The sequence below is a fragment of the Gambusia affinis genome, linkage group LG07 (genome assembly GCF_019740435.1).
Source record: "Gambusia affinis linkage group LG07, SWU_Gaff_1.0, whole genome shotgun sequence".
Lineage (NCBI taxonomy): Eukaryota > Metazoa > Chordata > Actinopteri > Cyprinodontiformes > Poeciliidae > Gambusia > Gambusia affinis.
The window spans coordinates 2,103,452-2,121,852 of NC_057874.1; the positions used below are offsets into that span (position 1 = coordinate 2,103,452).

General features: G+C 41.0%; 2 protein-coding genes across 5 annotated transcripts; one reads left to right on the forward strand and one right to left on the reverse strand.

Moving 5' to 3' along the window:
- Positions 1-2,488: 2,488 nt before the first annotated feature.
- Positions 2,489-4,194, reverse strand: ppp1r3db (protein phosphatase 1, regulatory subunit 3Db). Its single transcript, XM_044122322.1, has 2 exons — positions 3,868-4,194; positions 2,489-3,789 (listed from the first exon to the last, which is right to left on the reverse strand). Exon 2 carries the CDS (start codon positions 3,781-3,783, stop codon positions 2,905-2,907), a length of 879 nt encoding a protein of 292 aa, XP_043978257.1. The 5' UTR covers positions 3,784-3,789; positions 3,868-4,194; the 3' UTR covers positions 2,489-2,904.
- A 1,291-nt stretch (positions 4,195-5,485) lies between these two features.
- On the forward strand, positions 5,486-18,325 carry LOC122834155 (solute carrier family 41 member 1-like). Of its 4 annotated transcripts, none has more exons than XM_044122317.1 (10): positions 5,486-5,696; positions 9,735-9,842; positions 9,983-10,054; positions 10,147-10,291; positions 10,385-10,531; positions 11,319-11,463; positions 11,629-11,708; positions 13,855-13,989; positions 15,363-15,511; positions 15,593-18,312. In XM_044122317.1, exons 1-10 carry the CDS (start codon positions 5,568-5,570, stop codon positions 15,770-15,772), a joined length of 1,290 nt encoding a protein of 429 aa, XP_043978252.1. In that variant the 5' UTR covers positions 5,486-5,567; the 3' UTR covers positions 15,773-18,312. The 4 variants fall into 4 exon arrangements, with proteins under 4 accessions (XP_043978252.1, XP_043978253.1, XP_043978250.1 ...); XM_044122318.1 differs by having other exon boundaries at positions 9,744-9,842; XM_044122315.1 differs by lacking the exon at positions 5,486-5,696 and adding an exon at positions 7,811-8,839 and having other exon boundaries at positions 15,593-18,325.
- Positions 18,326-18,401: the final 76 nt, after the last annotated feature.

The following is an 18,401-nucleotide window of genomic DNA, read 5'->3' on the forward strand; positions in this document are numbered from 1 at the left end:
AAAATACACACGCCACATTACGTAACCTGTAATAACTGGAAGTTTTCAGATCTAAGAGCATCACTCTGACTCTCCTGACATGGTGCTTTGTTACATATCTAAGTATGTTTGGACCGTCTTCTACTTCAGCATGGTCATGTGACTCCTAAATTCAAACATTTAAACAGATGTTTGTTAAATTATAGTGCCAAGTAGGAGCCATATATCTTGTTTTCTTGTATTTCTCTCCATTAGGGGGCGCATTTTATTTTGTGTACTGAGTATGTTGGAGGGGGGTGGGACTACTTAAAGTAAAGTGTGATTCTGTTCAGGTGTTGACATTGTGAAGGAAATAAATGACTTTATGGCTACAAGTTCAAATGAAGATCACCATAATGAATCGTGATTAAGAGCATGTAAAACCAAAGCCTACCAGGAACAACAGCAACCAGCAGCCTAATAGCAATTTAGCTGCTACAGTCATCTCATCTTCAGTACTTAGAATAATTTAGCTTGTTCTATCAGATTTTCTAACCATTGCTCCAAAGAGACATCTTGTGGATTTTGGCAGGTTGTTGAGCTTCAGTAAAAGCTCTGATTGTAATGCACACTTCATTGGGGACTAAAAGGTGTTTAACTTTAATCCTTAAGAATTTACATTATTTGAAAACTGCATCTTGTCTTTACTCAGGTTATCAAAAAAACTACAATGAAATAAAACTGCATTGCTCTTGTCCACCGGATATTGATCAAATAAAATCTTTCTTCAGAAATAGTACTCTGCCATAAGCCTAGGTTGTTGTATTATACTGACCACTTTTCCTCACTCTGCTACTTTCTCCTACTACTCTCTAGTTGTTGCCATTTTGCTTGTCTTGAATGAAGGTTATTGACAGCAACTTAACCCCCTGACAAAGGTCTTCGTTCCAATATGCTTAGCAACATGAAGATTATGGCTGAGTAAAGCAGTGCTGCCATCTAGTGTTGGAACGACATCAGAATAAGTACAACTATGTAATAAAATTAATCATGTTTAATGGGCTCCAAAAAGCATCACCCCCCCCCCCCCCCCCCCCCCCCCAATGTTTAAAATGAAAATCTTTGTCTCTTTTAAAATTGTGCAAAACACTCTGACGTCTACTGCACCCTTTGAAAAATCTGCCAAACTTTAGATGACTGCTGGTTTGAAGCGTGTTGCACAGCTGCAGTGACTAGTCCAGATGAAAGAGTGTTTTCTAATGAGGTTAGAGCCAAGGCCTGGCAGGAAGCACTCAGGAATCTGGGCTGTGACATTTCTGGAAACGCTGCAGTGAAAGGCTGGTGGGAGTCTGTGATCCAAGGTCAAGCAAACATTTTCTCCCCATAATCCTCCTTATAAAGCCAAACAAGCCCCACAGGAATGGGGTCAACGCTCAGTTTGCTTCAGCAGAAATGAGCCTCTCTGCTCCGGCTGCTGCTTCCTTTCTACAAGAGACTGCAGATGTTTTTCATTACAGACCTTCAAACAGGCAAAATGTGATTAATGGGATTTTATGTGACCGATCAACATACAGTAGTGTATAATTGAGAAGTGGAATGAAAAGCATTATTTCCACAAAGAAAAAAGTTTTTGTTTTAATAAAACAACATTGGGACATTCTACTCACTGCAAGATTTGAATCCATGATGGTACAGTGTTACTATGGAAACCCTTGAGACAGTAGTCCCAAGGGTTCTTTCAGCAGGTCCTACTGTGTAGTTCTGGGATGATCTCTCTTCCTCATGATGAGTGAGACTCCAGGAGATCCAGTCTAAGGGAGACTGACAGGCGTCTGGATGGCCTTTGATTTTCTGTTTGTCTCACCAAACTGTTTACCAATCATCGCCCATCCCGACCTTGTGCAGGTCTATACTTTGTCCCTGGTGTCCTCAGACAGCTTGTTGGTCCTGTCCCAGTCTTACTGAGTGTGCACAGATGTCTTTTATAAAGGCAACAGGTTCAAACAGCTGCAAATAATGAAGTGAAAGACAAGAAAGCAGCTACAGGTCTGTAAGAAACACAACTAAAATCACACTGAATATGTTTGGTCAGGCCATGAATAACTGAAAAACATGCAAGGCCATCATCCTACACACCACTTCTTGTTGACTTCATTGTCTTTACCAGCAGTAGCGGCATGCGGTTGTTGATCATGTGACTGGTGTGATGTGAATAAAATGTCTTCATCGCAATTTTGTGAAATGCCTCAATTTTGATACGGCAGGAAAGAAAAACAAAAAAACAAAAAAAACAAACAAACAAAAAAACACCTCATCCTGACATCAAAACATTTTTTTCCATTAAGCCAATTTATTTTCTTCAATCAAATTTGCTCAATTTTAAGAACAAATGTGACAGACAGAATTCTTACTGGTTGGTAGATGACCAAATTCTAATTTTGTGCAACAACAACAAAACATGCAAGGAAATTATTTGAAGATCATTGTCATTTTTTTAAATACTTTTTTAAAGATTCTCTTTCACAAATACTTATTTTCTCCTCCAGGTCTTTATTTCCTCAGAGCAGAACAAAGTTTTCAACGAGTAAATAAAAAGATCCTATATATTTTTATTAATCTGCTGGGTGATAAGCATTTTAAAATGAATAAGTAACTTATGGCTTGTAGTTAAGAATTATAAATTTAATATTATTAATCATATACTGAATGCAAAATATTCAGTATATGAATACAGTATTAGATGTGCTACATGCTGATAACATAACATTTGCTGTCTAGTTGTGTTGTAGTCTGGGAAAATAATACAGGAAAAGTCCAAACTGATAAACGTCCTGATGAACCGAGTAACATTCCAACATTTTGAAAACCAAGGTAAGAGAGTTCATACAGAAGCTATTCATGTCCTCCCACATGCATTAACAGGAGCTAGCTCCCTCATGTGGCCACTCAGGTGAAATGCAGCATGCTGTCCTCACACTCCCTTGGCACGGTCACCTTGTAACTGTGGCATGCCAGTTTGTAATTGTTGCCATCGTTGCTATCCCAGAAGTCCCATCCATTCACACGGTAGCAGATGGCAAACTCCAAGATGGCTCCTGGCTGCAAGATGAAGGGCGGGACGGGGAGACGAAACCTGAAAACATCCGTGCCTGGAGCTCCGCAGTCGCCAGGGTACCCACCTGATACCCACGAAGCTGTTGTGTGTGTTTGCGTTCTCCAGTTGGTGAAAGAGTAGTGCACTTTGACCTCTTTCTGATAAGCTAAATTAAGTACATGTACAGTTCCTGTTATGCCTTGGTCAGAGCACATCACACGCTCTAGAGAGACTTTCTGAGAGCAGAGACGGTTCTGGAAGTTTGGCAGGCCCCCCAGGTGTTCAGGGAAACAGGGTCTGAAGTAAGGCATGTTCAGCTCAGGTGACTTTCCAAAAGTCAGTTCAGAGCTCATTAGCAGCCTGAACATCACATGTGGGGGTATCAGGGGGTCCTCCTGACGTCTGAAGACTTTCACCTCCTCCAGATCAAGACCCAGTGCATCCACAAAGCGAACCTGAACCCTCCTGGGTTCTCTCCTCTTTCCTGAAGCAGAAGACAGTGACTGGGCCCTTTTCCTCCGGACGGAGGGATCGTCTGAAGGGGTTTGCTGCTGATCTCGTTCGCTCAGAGAGGCAGATCTCAGAGATGGTGGACGGATCCGGACCGGGGCCTTTGGAGTTGGAGGCTTTGGATCGTATATGTCTCGCAGTCTGATTGTTGTGGTCGGTCTGCTGGGACCAGTGATGACCTGTGCTTGCCTCCAGTTCTTCTCACCAGCTGACCCAGACATTTTTCACTGTGAATTCAACATAATAACAACATAACATTTAGACTATTGTTGCCTCATGCTAAATATGCTCAAGAAGAATCAGACCTTCCCAGTTGTGTCCTGTTGTTGAGCTGCTCTCTGCTGCGCGACCGTGTTGCTATCTTGTAGTTGGGTTGAACCCATCTGGAGCCATCTGACAGCTAGGAGGAGATGACCCCTGCAAGCACATATTTGTGAAGCCCTACAGAAGGCAGGTTGCTACTCATTAGCAAAGTTCCCACAAAGCACCAAGAACAGAAGACCCCAAAGAAAGATCCCAAAGAAAGAGCCCAAAGAAAGACCTAGGAAGCCTCGCAGTTTAGCAACAAATGCACCAGAGCCGACTCTGATGACATGAAGACAGACTGTAATCTGTGGCCCCTTCGTGTTTGAGCTCAGTGTTTGACATAGAACATGAGACGTGAACTGGGGTTGAGGTCTCTGTATATTAATAGCAGCTGGGCGGTGAAGAAGCCTTTCTTGTTTATTTGTAGTTACTGAAATCAAACAGGGTTAAAGGGTTGGAAGATTATTGCCTGCAATAATACTGTCATAAAAAAGGAAAAACTGGGACATAAGGTCATGTTTGCTTTGTAGGTATACTTTATTAAATAAAGAACATTAACATAAAATCAGTTTCATATAACTATCAGTTATTACATTGCAGATATCTAAAAACAAATTTTTACTAAACAACTGCATTTTGACTCTCCTAATTTGACACAAAGTCTTGTTTTGATTGTTGATTCTATGTTGCCTGACTTTGTGTTTTTGTGTTTGTTATGATGTAAAGCACTTTGAAATGCTTTGCTGCTGAAATGTGCTATACAAATAAAATTTGATTTGATTTAGATTTAATTTAAGATAATTATAAATATCTTAATTAACTCATATGACAAGTTATAAACCAGTTTCAGATGTTTGGGGTGTAAGTGGTGAGGCTGATTTTAGATTTAAGCAGCCTGTCAGAGCCTGCGCCCCATTGGAGGATCTCGTTTTGTTTTGCCTTTGGAGACGCAACATGACCTAACACCCAATGAACACGGCGGAAAGCTGGAAGAGTAAGCTGGCGTCGAGGAGGCTAAAATTAAAAAGAAGAAGCTTTCCAAACAAATTCAGCTCAATGTGCAAAGTTTGCAACTTTTTCACAAAACAAAGCTAACAGTTAGCAACGTCCAATGAGGACAGATGGTGAGGCCAACCACTGTTCAGTTAAATCAATGAATTGCGTGGGGTATAACAAAATGTTGCATAATGTAAATATCTCTATGACAAGATGCCCAATAAATTGAAAACTTTGCCCTATATTTTTACATAACATGCAAGACTTTAACTACATGATTTAAGTAATGATAAAGTGGCCTTGTCTGAGACATGAAACTCTAAGGCTGAAAATATTAGCCTTCAAAATGTTTATGCTAGGCCATTTTAATTTAAAATCCGTTACATTCCAGCTATCCAAAAATGAATGTTTGACTTCATGAATGTTAGTTTAAGAATTTAAGATAGTTAGGGATATCTCAAGGTCCTATAATGTTACTAATTTCAGATGGTTGGAATGTAAATGTGTCTCCACAGAAAAACTGGCGTGCCACAGATCCAGCTGCTGCTGTTGTGGAGAGACCTGTAGCTGATTGACTAGCAGCAAATGAAACTGGCATCCTGAAAGACAAACAGAGTCTGGGCTCTGGGTCGGAGTGAGAGGAGTAGAGATGGTCAGTTTTACAGTATGAACGTTGGCAGCACGGCTGTCTGGCCCTGACAAGATGAGGGAGGAGAAGCTCCATCTTTCCTGTGGACAGTCATCCTGGACGATGTGCCTCCAAGTTCTGCCTTCGTACCTGCTGGCCGGGCAGGGTATGGTGACAGCCGGAATGCTGTTGGACCGCGCACAGGTTAGTGACACTAGAACTAGAGTTTAGCACATAACATCTATGGGAACTGAAGAGGTCCATAAAACACTCTGTGAGGTTTCTTGATGATGAAGAGTTCTTTGTAGGAAGGTATTTTCTTAGTAATGATTTGCTAACAAATTCCCCAGAGTTAAAATGAATTTCCAATAGCCAACATAGAAGCTGAACACAAGTCCACTGTTATCTGGTTCTAACTGGGAATAGAAGTCAGGAGGTCAGGATGACCTGTGAGGTGACCCCAACCTGACCCATGGAAAGAAATGAACACGTTTCAGAGATAAGGCAGAGCTGCTGTTTCTGTTAGTGTCAACATGCAAGTATCTGGAAAAACCGTGAATTTTTGTTCACTACAATTCATCCAGAATTATAATATTCTATTATTCCAAAGAGGCTAAAGAACATAAAAGCAGTGTCAGGTTCAGGAACATGAATATATTAGCCTGCACAAATTCTGTGTGACAGTAAAGATGTTGGATGGTTTGGTTTGTAAAGCGCTTTGAGACACTTACACACAAAAACATTCTATCAATTTTTATCTTAATTTTTAAACACGCATAAAAAAAATTGTGTTGAAAAAAATGTTTTGTCATTTTTCTGCTGATGTTTTGTCAAATAATATGTGATGGTGAGTAACTGTTGATTATAGATAAAACATTCTGGAGGCTCAGGCAGCTGCTTTATGACTAACAGTTTATGACAAAGATTTCTGTCGTGTATGAACAGAAATCTTGGTTACAGTGTTTAGTACAATCATGTAAAGCAATAACATGTTTCCCTGAAGTTACCCATATTCACCTCTCAACAACTCTGACTGCAGGGTTGTTGTCTCTACTAAAAACAAATAACCCAACATCTCCATATCATGATGCTGCCACCACCACCTTTCACAGTGCTGCGTTCAGTCTTGTAAAGTTCTCTATTAATTATCAGCAACAGGCAGGAAGCACCAACTCTGAACTGGCTGCTGGGGCAGAAAAGCAACAGAAAACTTGTAGCTTTGCACTGCAAAACCGCCAAATGTGACAAGGAATTTCTGGTTAGCTGCTAATTAACTTAGTGCACTAAAACCATGAAATTTCTTTTATGTTTGATGTATACAGAATTTTATGACAACCAAAGTTTATATAGTTACTTGATTGTGCTATAAAATGGCACCATAATACCAATAAATAATACCGCCCCTTTAAGGCAATCATCCCTTAATATTGATCAAACAAATTCTAGTTCCACTTGGAGATTATTTCCATTTACAAGACATTTTTGTTTTAAAAAGGAGTTTCTTTTCCTTTGATAAATATTAACTTGTCCTTTTAATCAATATTTCAGTATTAAGGAATTATTGACCTAAAACAAGCTCCTGCATCTTGCTGACAAAGTCACCTTTAAGTTAGTTTTGCCTTATTTCGAGTGTACCAAAACATTTGCACAATAAACTAGACAAAAAGCTAATTCTTGGTAAGATTCTTTTGTATTTTGCAGTGTGTGTTGTACGCCCCTCCTTTAGATGCCTCCCTGGACACACTGCCCACATCAACAACGGCCAATGCTGGAACTGAACTACACACAGATAAACTCTGTTCACTAATTTGCCGTTTCTGAATGTAACTGAGTTTTATTTAGGAGCGTCTCAGTCAATGGAGTTGAATTCAGATGCATATTTTCATCAGATTTTAATAAATGAATCATGTCACTTCTTCACCTCCTCCCTACTTTGTGCTGATCTGTCACATAAAGCCTCAATAAAATCCAGCAGGTTGTATTTTGAGGTGCGTTACTCAGTGTGAGCTCTGAGGCCTGAGTCATTAGGGGGCGCTGCAGTGACAGCAGCCATGGAACAAGGACAGTTTTCAGCTGAGTCATCGTCCTGCTGTAGGTGTCTGTGAGGACTTTCAGGACACACACTTGCTGATCATCTGCACACATCAAACGACACACACTGCAGGAACAGATTCAATCTGAACTAGTGAGGTTTTTATTTTATTTTTATGTTTTTTATTTTTGTCTCACCTGCATTGACAGATTACCTGTGAGGGGTTTTGATTGGGAATTCATGAGTCGGTAGATCATGTAGGGAAACCAGCTGACTTCTGACAGACAGCAGATGGGATCTGTTCGTGTGTCTCGCTCCCCTCCCAAGTCCAGCGGGGAAAAGCTCGTCCTTCCCACACAGCAGCAGCACCACGTGTCGACCACAGGTCCAGCACCTGCTGCCGCTCCGACTGCGTCAACGGCCTGATGGAGGAGGAGGAGGATGAAGAGGAGGAGTCTGCTCCACCTGACCAGAGAGGGAAAAGTGTCTCATCATCCTTCACACTCCCTCCTTCCTCTCAGATCAAAACGTCGTTGTCTCTATTCATCTGGAATTTGAAAGACACGCAGCATCACAGAGGTCAGTCAGAAGGTCACAGCCTAGACCGAACCTCGTCGACATGAAAAAGGGGCTCCAGACTCAAGCGGGACATCACGGGATGGGGGACAAACAGAGGGACATGTGGAGGGAGACGGAGTGGCAGAACGGGAGGACAGAGAGGAAGCTCCTGGCCTTTTGGATGTCCCTGACCCAGAGGAGGTGGAGCCTGTTCAGGCCGGCCGTCCAGCGCTCCGCCTCGGCCGCCAGGCTGCTGAAGAGCGAGGCGTGAGGAGACAAAGGGGGGCTTTGTGTGTGTGTGCGTGTGTGCATGTGTGTGTGTCAGAAGATTCCTACCGGACCTGCATTAAGTAGATGTGTGTGTGTGTGTGTGTGTGTGTGTGTGTGTGTGTGTGTACACTCTACTTCCACGCTGAACTTCCCTCTGAGTTAAAGTCAGACTAACTTCGTTGAGAGTTTTCAAAGCGAAGGTGGAGGTGACAGGTCTTGGGTTGTACAGGAAGTGATGTCATCTCACACCTGAGCAGAGCCTTGAAGCGGTGATGGGTTCAGACCGATGTGTCATGGCGGTGGCACATCCGTCCCTGCAAGCTGCGTTTCCAGGGAACAAGCTCAGAGGCCTCGGCTGCAGATGGAGCCTCTCTGCCGGCGGCCTCATGGTGAAGTCGGTCCGGCTCCACATCGTGCTGGCCGGGCCGGTCATGGACGCTGCGCAAGTATGGAGAATTATACTTCAGAGTGGGCTTTTTGTCTAAACGTAAGTGTGGAGAAGCATGTCAGAAAAGCTGTTACCACTTAACTTGGTAGGATCCACACTAGTGGTTCTGAAACTCTTTGGAACCAGTTGTTGCTCAGAAAATAAGTTTTCTAAGCTCCACTGTAAATGACAACAGGACTGGGACTTTGATTCAATCGATGCCATTCAGAAATGAAACAAAAAAACACACACAGCAGTTTACAAATATACTGAGGGGAAAAGACATTCAGCAGACGATATGAACAGTCGTCTGATTGACGTGTTTAAACTTAAAGAACGTTGTTCCATTTGGAGGGAAAATCAGGAGGTTTGTTCACTTGAGAACACAAACCCAGCAGGGAATCACTGTGCTGCTGCTGGAGGGACTGGTGCACTTTACAAAAGATGACATCGTGAGGAAAGAATTATATGGGAATTTAGAGTGACGTTTTGTTATTGTTGAATTTTTGTTGGTTTTCTATGTTTTCTCTTGTTTCTCTTAAACATTTCCATCATACAGTTATGTGCAGCACTTTAAGTGGCGGATGAACAACAAAGTCATGATTTTGGAGCAACTCGGTTAAAGCAGCTTTTGTTTCAGACAAAAGATCAGTTTAAATAATTAAAAACAAAGTTAGGGTTAAATAAACCTTGAGAACATTTAAAGGTCAGCAGTTTGATCTTGTATCAAACTTAAATAAGTATCAGTATCAGTATCAATATCAGTATCAGTATAGGTATTGGTGATACTGACTCTGTATTGTTATCAGATCAATACTAAAATTTGAAGCATTACACACCTGTAGTAGATCTCTAGCTCACATTGGAAGTTGGTGACAGAATGAAGGGCATGAGGATGAGCTGGACATGTGGATTAGAACTTTGTGATTTGTTTATGCCACTCTGTGCTTGTCAGCACTGGCAGGTGTTCCAGCAGATCTCTGAGGTGTTCGTCTTGGTGCCGGCTCTGGTGGGGCTGAAGGGAAACCTGGAGATGACACTGGCATCCCGTCTGTCAACAGCAGTGAGTGCAACACTCACTAAACACACACTGCAAAATAAAGTCTGTTATGAGTGAAATGCGAGATGTTTGGCTCTTTGAAAAGTTTCTGCAGTGACTTGTGGGAAAATGGGATTATTGTGTAAATCTGTTCCCATCTGCAGGCCAACATGGGGCAGATGGACGAGACTCGGCAGCGCTGGAGGATGGTGCTCTGTAACATGGCCCTCATTCAGGTGGCCTGCACTTTCTCTCTCACACTCACACACACTCACACACACACACTATTTGGACTCTGTATTTAACATTGCATTGAATTTGCCTCCAGGTTCAGGCTACAGTTGTGGGCTTCCTGGCTGCCGTAGCCGCCGTGGCTCTGGGCCGTCTGAGCAGAGAGAGAGTGGACGGTGTCCAGGCTGCCATCCTGTGTGCCAGCAGCATCAGCACTGCTTTCATCGCCGCGCTCGCTCTAGGTCAGCCCGGCGCTCAGCACTTTAATTGACACAACACAATATAGTTGATGTGATGCGACAGCTTCATCCAGCTGTCCTGTTCGGCTGAGACAGGGCTGGTGGTGGTGGCCGTGATTATTGGCTCCAGAAAGCTGGGCGTCAACCCGGACAATGTGGCCACGCCCATCGCTGCTAGCCTCGGTGACATCATCACCCTGTCCCTGCTTGCTGGGGTCAGCAGCTTCTTCTTCACCTACAGAGGTCAGAGACACAACCTACCTCAAGGGGGCAGTATAGTGTGAAACTAACTTTTATGAACTTTACATTATGTCATTAAAACCATAAATGGAGTGTTTCATGCAAGTTTGAAAAAAAAAAATCCTTTCATATCCATGGCAACCATTCAACTGAGCAAAACACCCGTGTGGACCTCGTCCCGACTTCACAGAGCAGCCCTCCCCAGGACTCCCCCACTCAGCTCCTTCAGACTAGTCAGCAGCAATTAGCAGTGGTACTGTGCAGCAGCCCAGCTCATTCTACAAGCTACTTCTCAGAGCACTGCTGCTAGAAACGTTGTTAAAGGATTAATAAAGGAGCCATGTTGAGATAAGTTCCTGGAGGCGGAGTTTCAAAAAGAGCAGGAATTTTTAAAGAGACATAGGCCCAATTTAAAGGAGCTAAATTAGGGAGTCAAATTTGATATAGTCAGCATTTTTCTAGCAACTGAATGTAACATAGTTACTTGACTGTGCTAAAAAAAATGATACAAAGTGACTGGAAAGCACATTCTACTGCAGCTTTAAAGAATAACTAACAAAAATATCCCAGATGTGGAGTAGCTGAAAGGGATTTTTGTGATACAAACATCTGGAAAGCTGGTTATAGAAACATCATTAATGCATTTGAACTGTTTTGTTTGTTTGTTTGTTTTAACCAGAGGAGGGCAGCAAAATCCTGATTAACTTCTTGCTAATGGCTAGAAAAGAGCTGAGTTGTCGCAGCCAGATTGCTGTTTTCACCGTCTTCTGATTCTTTTGCTGCCCTCCAGATCTGTGGTACCTGCCCACTGTGGTGGGGGGCTTCTTCCTGCTGCTCACCCCTGTGTGGGTCATCATCGCCAGTCGCAGTCCACCAATCAGAGAAGTCCTAAAGTCAGGATGGCAGCCGGTGATTTTGGCCATGTCTGTCAGCAGGTGGGTCACCAGAGACGAGTCGTCTGATCACTTCCTCACGTCAACTCAAAGACTGATAACAAGCTTCATGTCCAAAAAGTCAAAACTTGACCTCATTAGGAATCTAAATAATTTTTAACTAAACTGTTCTATTCTGATTTATATGTAATCATATTTTCATCTTAGCATTGGTGGTCTGATTCTGGATAAAACTGTGAGCAACCCCAGCTTTGAAGGCATGGCTGTGTTCACCCCCATCATCAACGGTGAGTTAAAGCAGACAAGACAAACTTTAAACCCCTTAACTAAAAATCATCAAGAGATTATTAAAATGTGCACAATTTTGTTGTTAGAAATGTGTAAATGTTTTATTAAAATTCTTGGAACAAAAACTGAATTAACTTTTTGTTTGATGGATAAATTTTATCCTCAGAATGGAGACAAAAAGAAAAATGACAAAAACATGAAAAAAACAAAACATGAAAGCTTTTGTCTTAAATATGGATAATATTAAATTTGACATTTGAAAAAATCTAAAAAATCTTTAAAGATTTGTCAAAATAACTTGAAGGAACATTAAAGTTAAGATAAATTTGTCAAGTTGCAGTAGGAATAAAATGTTTCCAGAACTGATTCTCCACTCATTTTACATGCAAGCTAGCCTTGTCCGTAGTAGTACAGCTAAATACTGCAGGTAGTTAGATAAGTAGAACAACTGTTTAAAAATAGATGTTTAAGGATGTTTTGTAAAAATGTTCTTATAAAGCACTCATCCTCTGTTTGTGTCTCCAGACATTTGAACAGTAACTTTGTTTTTCTTTTATCATTGTTGATATAATCCTTTTAATTGAGCCAAAACGATGCTTTAAATTGCAATGATGAGATTTATAATGATGACGTTTCTCTCTCCAAAGAGTTGCTTTTAAGAGTCTGACTACAAGCAAAACTGAAAAATGATGACATGATGAAATGATTGAACCACGCTGGAATCCAGCCGTAAATCCCATGATGAATATGGGATTAAGTGTTTTGAACTCCTCCAGATCCTGACTGTAGACCAAACCTCTGCTGAGGCCGAACTCAGCGTCACATCTGAGTCCGTCATCAATCATTTAGCCACAAAAGAGCCGCTGGAGTCTGATTGGCCTCCGTGTCAGAGGATCCTCAGAGGGGCGTGGAGGACCAGATCATCTGTGACCCGAGTCCTGCTGACCACAAAGCGGCATGCTGAGTGGAGCGCAATAACAACGGCCTTTACATGGACCACAAGCCTGATCAGAATGCCAACCATGCCTTCACTGGCTGCTGTTCTGTGCCATCCCGCTCCAGGAAGTGCATTTGCATTCCAATGCAGGCTCTCCTCTCACGCCTTGTTGACCAGAAACACTTTCCCTGTTTTGCTCCAATGATCCGTGTGCTTCAAAGCTCTGAGAGCAGAGAGTTGTCACCCTGCTGCCCCTAAAATCAGCTGGAGGGTTTATAAAGACAAATGGAAAATTTCAAGCATACTTGACTATGCCTTTTTAGACAGTTTGAGGGGAAAGAAAGAAGTCATGGGAAACAGAATTGGATTAGATTTCCAGTAAAGTGATTGTTTGGATATGGATGAAGTTTTTTTCTCTATTTGTTGACTCACTGGGCTCAGCGTTTAAAATCACATCCAGACCAGATCAGAACCTTGATTATGTAGTATAATGTAGTTTCTCTTCATAATGGATCATGAGGATGGCACATCTCTTTGTTTAAAGACATTTAAATGCAACAACTCCCAAATGAATCTGTAGGTCTTGAACTGTGCTGTTTATTATTCTCCTTATTTTTAAGACACTTCAGCTAAATATACTTTATTTGTCCCAACAGGAAACTAAGTGTTGAACTCATATCATCCACAAGTATCTTCAGAGAGTCGACAGTGATTCTGAGGGCGAGAAACCAAAGGCACAAGGTGGCGCTAAAGCACCTACCCTTTATTCTCAGGAGAGAAAAAATGCCCTTCTGAAATCTTTTTTTTTCTTTTCTCCAAGCATAGTGAGAGATCCTAGGTAGCGTTTCTGGATGTAAAAGCCTATTTTACTACGGATGCTTCAATCCACTTTTTTCACTTCCAATACCAACATCTGAGGTTTAGCATCAGCTGATTCTGATTCCATACAGAAAAACTGCCAAATTGACTTCAAACGATTTTCTTTTTTTAAACAGTAATATAGAGTATTACAAATGTATCTGATAACTCTGCACCAGTAGAACACTTAAACACACAGTAGCTTCCCAAGCTTTGGTCAAACACACAAAAACACCTTTAATTTGTTCAGTCAGTGTAACTAAGAACAGAACAGCTAATCCGCCTCGTTTGCTTTTGCTGCTCCTCCTCAGAAGCGATGAGCGTTGCTCTGTGTTTCTGTGTTCTCGCAGGAGTTGGAGGAAATCTGGTGGCGGTCCAAGCGAGCAGGATGTCTACCTACCTCCATTACTGGAGCGTTCCTGGAGCTCTCCCAGTAAAAATGAGTGCTGACTGTCCTGGACCCTGCACCGCCTTCTGCTCCTCAGGTCAAACCAACAACAACGTTACATTTAAAAAGTGCCTGGGTCTTTACTAACACTTTATCAATAGATCAATATCAGAGCAGCTCACTAATGTCTTTAATAGTGAGATTTAGTTGGGAAATAAAAGTAAAATAACAAAAACAGTCATTTTTATTAGTTTTGATATTTTTCAGTGGGAATGTTTACAAAAAAAATCTAATTTTTAGTTTCATTATTTATGGCACCTTAAAGTAAGTTTTGTTTACTCAAAACATGAAAGAATGAACAGATCCAACATTTACACAACAAAAATAAAGAGGTCAGCTTAAACTAAACTCAAAGTCTCAAAGTGTATGTATTAATAGAACATAAAATACTCCATGTAATGGAATGTGTGATGGAAAAACAGCAGATTTTTCCAACTTACTGTTGGATGAGGACAAAACCCTTTTGAAGTCAAGTGAAGCCCAACTAATGGTCTAGTGTGGAGCACATTTTCTTGTAAAACTTCTATGTATGTCTGTAAAAGCCCTATAAAAAGTTATATATTTTAGTTGAATTATCACTAATTCAACTAAAATATCTATGTATGATAGAACAGTACTATCATAGTAAGAATGATAGTACTATTATTACTATCATTCAGTTGTCATAAATGCTCATCACAACATGGCTCCTCTATTAACCCTTCAACAATATTTTTGACCAGCGTTGCTGTGAGCAGTAGCTCCTATAATGAGCTCAGCTGATGCTTAGTATCAGGTGTTTGCTAATTGCTGCTGACTAGTCTGCAGGAGCTGAATGGGGGAGTCACAATGGAAGGTTGTCCTGTGAGACAGAAGTTTGGAAACTGCAGAAGGAGTTCCCCAGGTGTTTGCTAATTGCTCTGTTTGCATAGCTGAGTGGTTGCCATGGAGATTGAAAGGACTTCTCAAATATACCTTTAAGAATAAAAGCAACACTCCAGGTATGTTTTTGATGAGGGAGTAGCACTATAACATGATGTACAGATTAAAGAGTGAATTTTACATAATACTTTCCCTTTAATACTGTCTTATTAAAGAGACAGTATTAAGAAATGAGGGTTCAGATCAGTTCAGATTTCTTCAAGTCCTGGATGGGCAGTTAATGTTGCGTCCAGAACATATTCATACATAAAAGAACCAACGTTAAAAAAGCAAGAGACAAAGTGTGTCAAAACAACAAAATGGCTGCCACTTAAACTAACACAAATGAGTGAAGTTAACTCCAAACAGCCCCAGGCATTGGCTTCTTCCCACAAAACAAACGTACATGTTGGCTAAATCGGTGATTCTACATTTTCTGACTCTATAGTTGTGAGTGTCAGTGACTGTACCTACTGGAGGTTTACTTCTCTGTCCATATTTGTTGAACAGATGTGAACTCTAAATCAGCCAGAGTCCTGGTCGCCCTTGTGGTACCGGGTCACCTCCTCTTCCTCTACACAGTCCAGCTGCTGCGGGGAGGCCATACCGCCATGACGCCTACCTTCATCATCTGCTACCTGTGTGCAGCTCTGCTTCAGGTTAGAAACACTTTACTGCAAGAAGTAATAATAAAAACTGCACAATGTTTGAATTTGAAGCCCAGTGTCATCCTCCTCCAGGTGCTGGTTCTGCTCTACTCTTCCGTCCTGATGGTCCGCTGGCTGTGGAGGCGGAGCTTAGATCCAGATAACTACTCCATCCCTTACCTCACGGCTCTGGGGGATCTGCTGGGAACTGCTTTCTTGGCCCTGACCTTCAGGTTCCTCATGACGGGCAGCTCTGTTGGGACTGGGCTTTGAAACATTTGGTCAGCACCAGTATCTAATGTGAAGGACTGAAGCACAGCGCTGAGCTCACTGCAACTGCAGTTGAAAGACAATGAAACAAAAACACAGGTGGTGACTTCATAATTAGAGACGCTGTAATCTGACTTTGGATCAAACCATAATTCTATCACAATCATTATTCACTGTAAGGGAAAACAAAATGCTCACTTAATGAGTAGCTTAAAAATCAGCAACTCAGATTTTGTTCTGTTGTCAGTCTTGATTGTTTAGATGATCTTTAGTAAACTGTGTGGACGGTAGGATTGTCTTTGGCGAGCAGCAAGAGGTTCTTCTCAAAGGAGAAAAGTTCTGCACCATAAATTTCCCCTCAGTGAGCCCACTGCTAACGCAGAACATTACAGGTCTCCCATAATAAAAGATAAAAACTTTTTAAACAAATTTGAATAATTAGCTGAGCTTCATGCCCTGTTTGATAACTAGGATCAAAGGAAATGTATGTGTGAGTGAATTAAAATGACCTTTTGTTGTTAAGCGAGTTGAGACAACATTTGGCGCTAAAGAAACAAACTGAACTGAATTGAAGCTCAGCAAATAATAACCAATTATTCCTCCTGATCCCTTTAAGCCCCGCCCCTTTCCCAGGTTCCTCCACATCTGTAGTTGTTAGTGATGCTGATGTTCTGGATGGACCCTCAGTCGGGTTCTGCTTGAGGCCCCATATAACCTTAGGACGACCTTGTATAACCATTGCTTAACTGAAGCATGGTGGTGGTAGTATCATTCTACCAGGCTGTTTATTGTTAGCAGAGCCTGGGGAAACGTGTTATAGAGCTAAATTACCACACACACTGTTAATAGGCAGTGTTTGTGGGTCAGATTTCAGTGTTTTAGAAGAATCTCAGTCTGGTTAAGAATCTGTCGGCAGCAGAAGAACAATGAATGTCCACAGAGCCAAGATTATGCAGTTTAAAGGTTCTGGGCAGGAGATGAACAAATGCAACTATAGCAAGTGCAAGAAATTTAAGCTATTGCAAAACAGGGATCGTTAACTCCTGACCTAGGGTTATGCAAAATAAATATTTATTACAAGAAGATTGATGTAGGTTACAATGCAGGTCGTTGTGCATAGAAAAAACTTAAGATATGTAAAACAACAATCTCAAAACGTGTGTAAGCTAAAATATGTGAGAACTTCTATTGATCTTCTGTATTCCTGTATTGATAATGGAGATAAAGTCTTCACTGAATCTAAGTTTTAGAAAGTGATTCCTCACAAGTTGCGTTTCCATTAAACATTAAATTGCGCAGATTGAAATTCTGAAAATAAATTTGCTTAATGGAAGACTCGTCCATTAAAAAAATTCAGGTTTTTAAATTAAATGTTGTGCTGAGATGAGGTGGTTTTTCAGCCATACCAAAATGGATGATTTCCACAAAACTGCAATGGAAACACTTCTTTGCATCACACGAGTTACATGATGGTTACTACTGGTGGAAAACATAAATAAGACGACAGGAAGTAGCAGGATGATGGTTTGTTTTTGTGTTTTTCTCCCCCAGAACTCTCACAACATCAGAGGATTCATAAAAAGTTGTCCACAGCTCTTATGGAAAATAGCTCACCACAATTTCCACAAAACGCTGCATAAGTAACCCCATGTAGGCGGGGCTTATCGATCCAACGCCTGAATAAAACGCTGACGTCTCCTCTGATTGGCTGATGAATGATGAGCTCTGTGGTATAGATATAGTTCTTGTAACTGTTTACATCCATCGCTGCCATGATTTTTTAATGACTTATCATGTGAACAAACTTATTTACATGTGATTTTAATTTCATTTCTTATTTCATGTCAACATAGCAATTGTGAAAATGTGTTTTTTGGACATTAGCAGGATATTGTCAAAGATTTGTGCACATGTGTAATGGAGATGCAGCTAGTATTTCATTCTGCTCTGATTATCACTTCCTGGTCAGAATTAGGTCACAGATCTAACCAGTTCAACGTAAACAAGTGTCCAAGTAAGAAAAAAATGTAACTGTGAACTTGTTCAGTATTTTGGTCCTCAGTGTTTCTCCGTTGTTCACATGCAGTTTAATCGGCTCAAACTGAAATTGTAGAAACACCAATTATTGCACGTCTATTGTTATTGATAGATGGTAGGTGATTATATTATGACCAATAGAGATAATTATGTGTGTCAAGATAAAACAGACTCTGTAAGGCTCTAGTATTTAACTTGTCTGTGTGTTAGAATGTGTTCCTATTGAAATCAGCAGTATTTGAGGTCAGATGGTTTATTCTTGTGTGGAGCCATTTTTTTATTTCTTTAATGTCCATAAAGAAGAAAATCTTAGTGACAGCGAGGCCTGACTGAATTTGTAGAGCTTCTGCATTTGTAAAAATAAGAAACAAAACAATTTGGTCAGTTACATAAAACACATGGAACCATCTTGGTGAAAATGCATTTATTTGAAAGACATGGAAGAACATATATCTAGTTTGGTTTGGCTTTTTTTAAAGAGCTAGAAATAATAAATTAAAATAATAGTCACACAAAAAATCTTTTCCTACAGTAAAAAAACCCCAGAACAATAGTCACAGTTAGAAAAGCTGTCTTTGTTGCCAAGGGACAAAAC

Excerpts from the sequence above, each read along its gene's own strand:
- ppp1r3db (XM_044122322.1), bottom strand. The coding sequence starts at position 3,783 with ATGTCTGGGTCAGCTGGTGAGAAGAACTGGAGGCAAGCACAGGTCATC.
- LOC122834155 (XM_044122315.1), top strand. The coding sequence starts at position 8,639 with ATGTGTCATGGCGGTGGCACATCCGTCCCTGCAAGCTGCGTTTCCAGG. Across the intron at positions 10,055-10,146 it reads GTAACATGGCCCTCATTCAG|GTTCAGGCTACAGTTGTGGG; the intron begins GTGGCCTGCACT and ends ATTTGCCTCCAG. Across the intron at positions 13,990-15,362 it reads CACCGCCTTCTGCTCCTCAG|ATGTGAACTCTAAATCAGCC; the intron begins GTCAAACCAACA and ends TTTGTTGAACAG.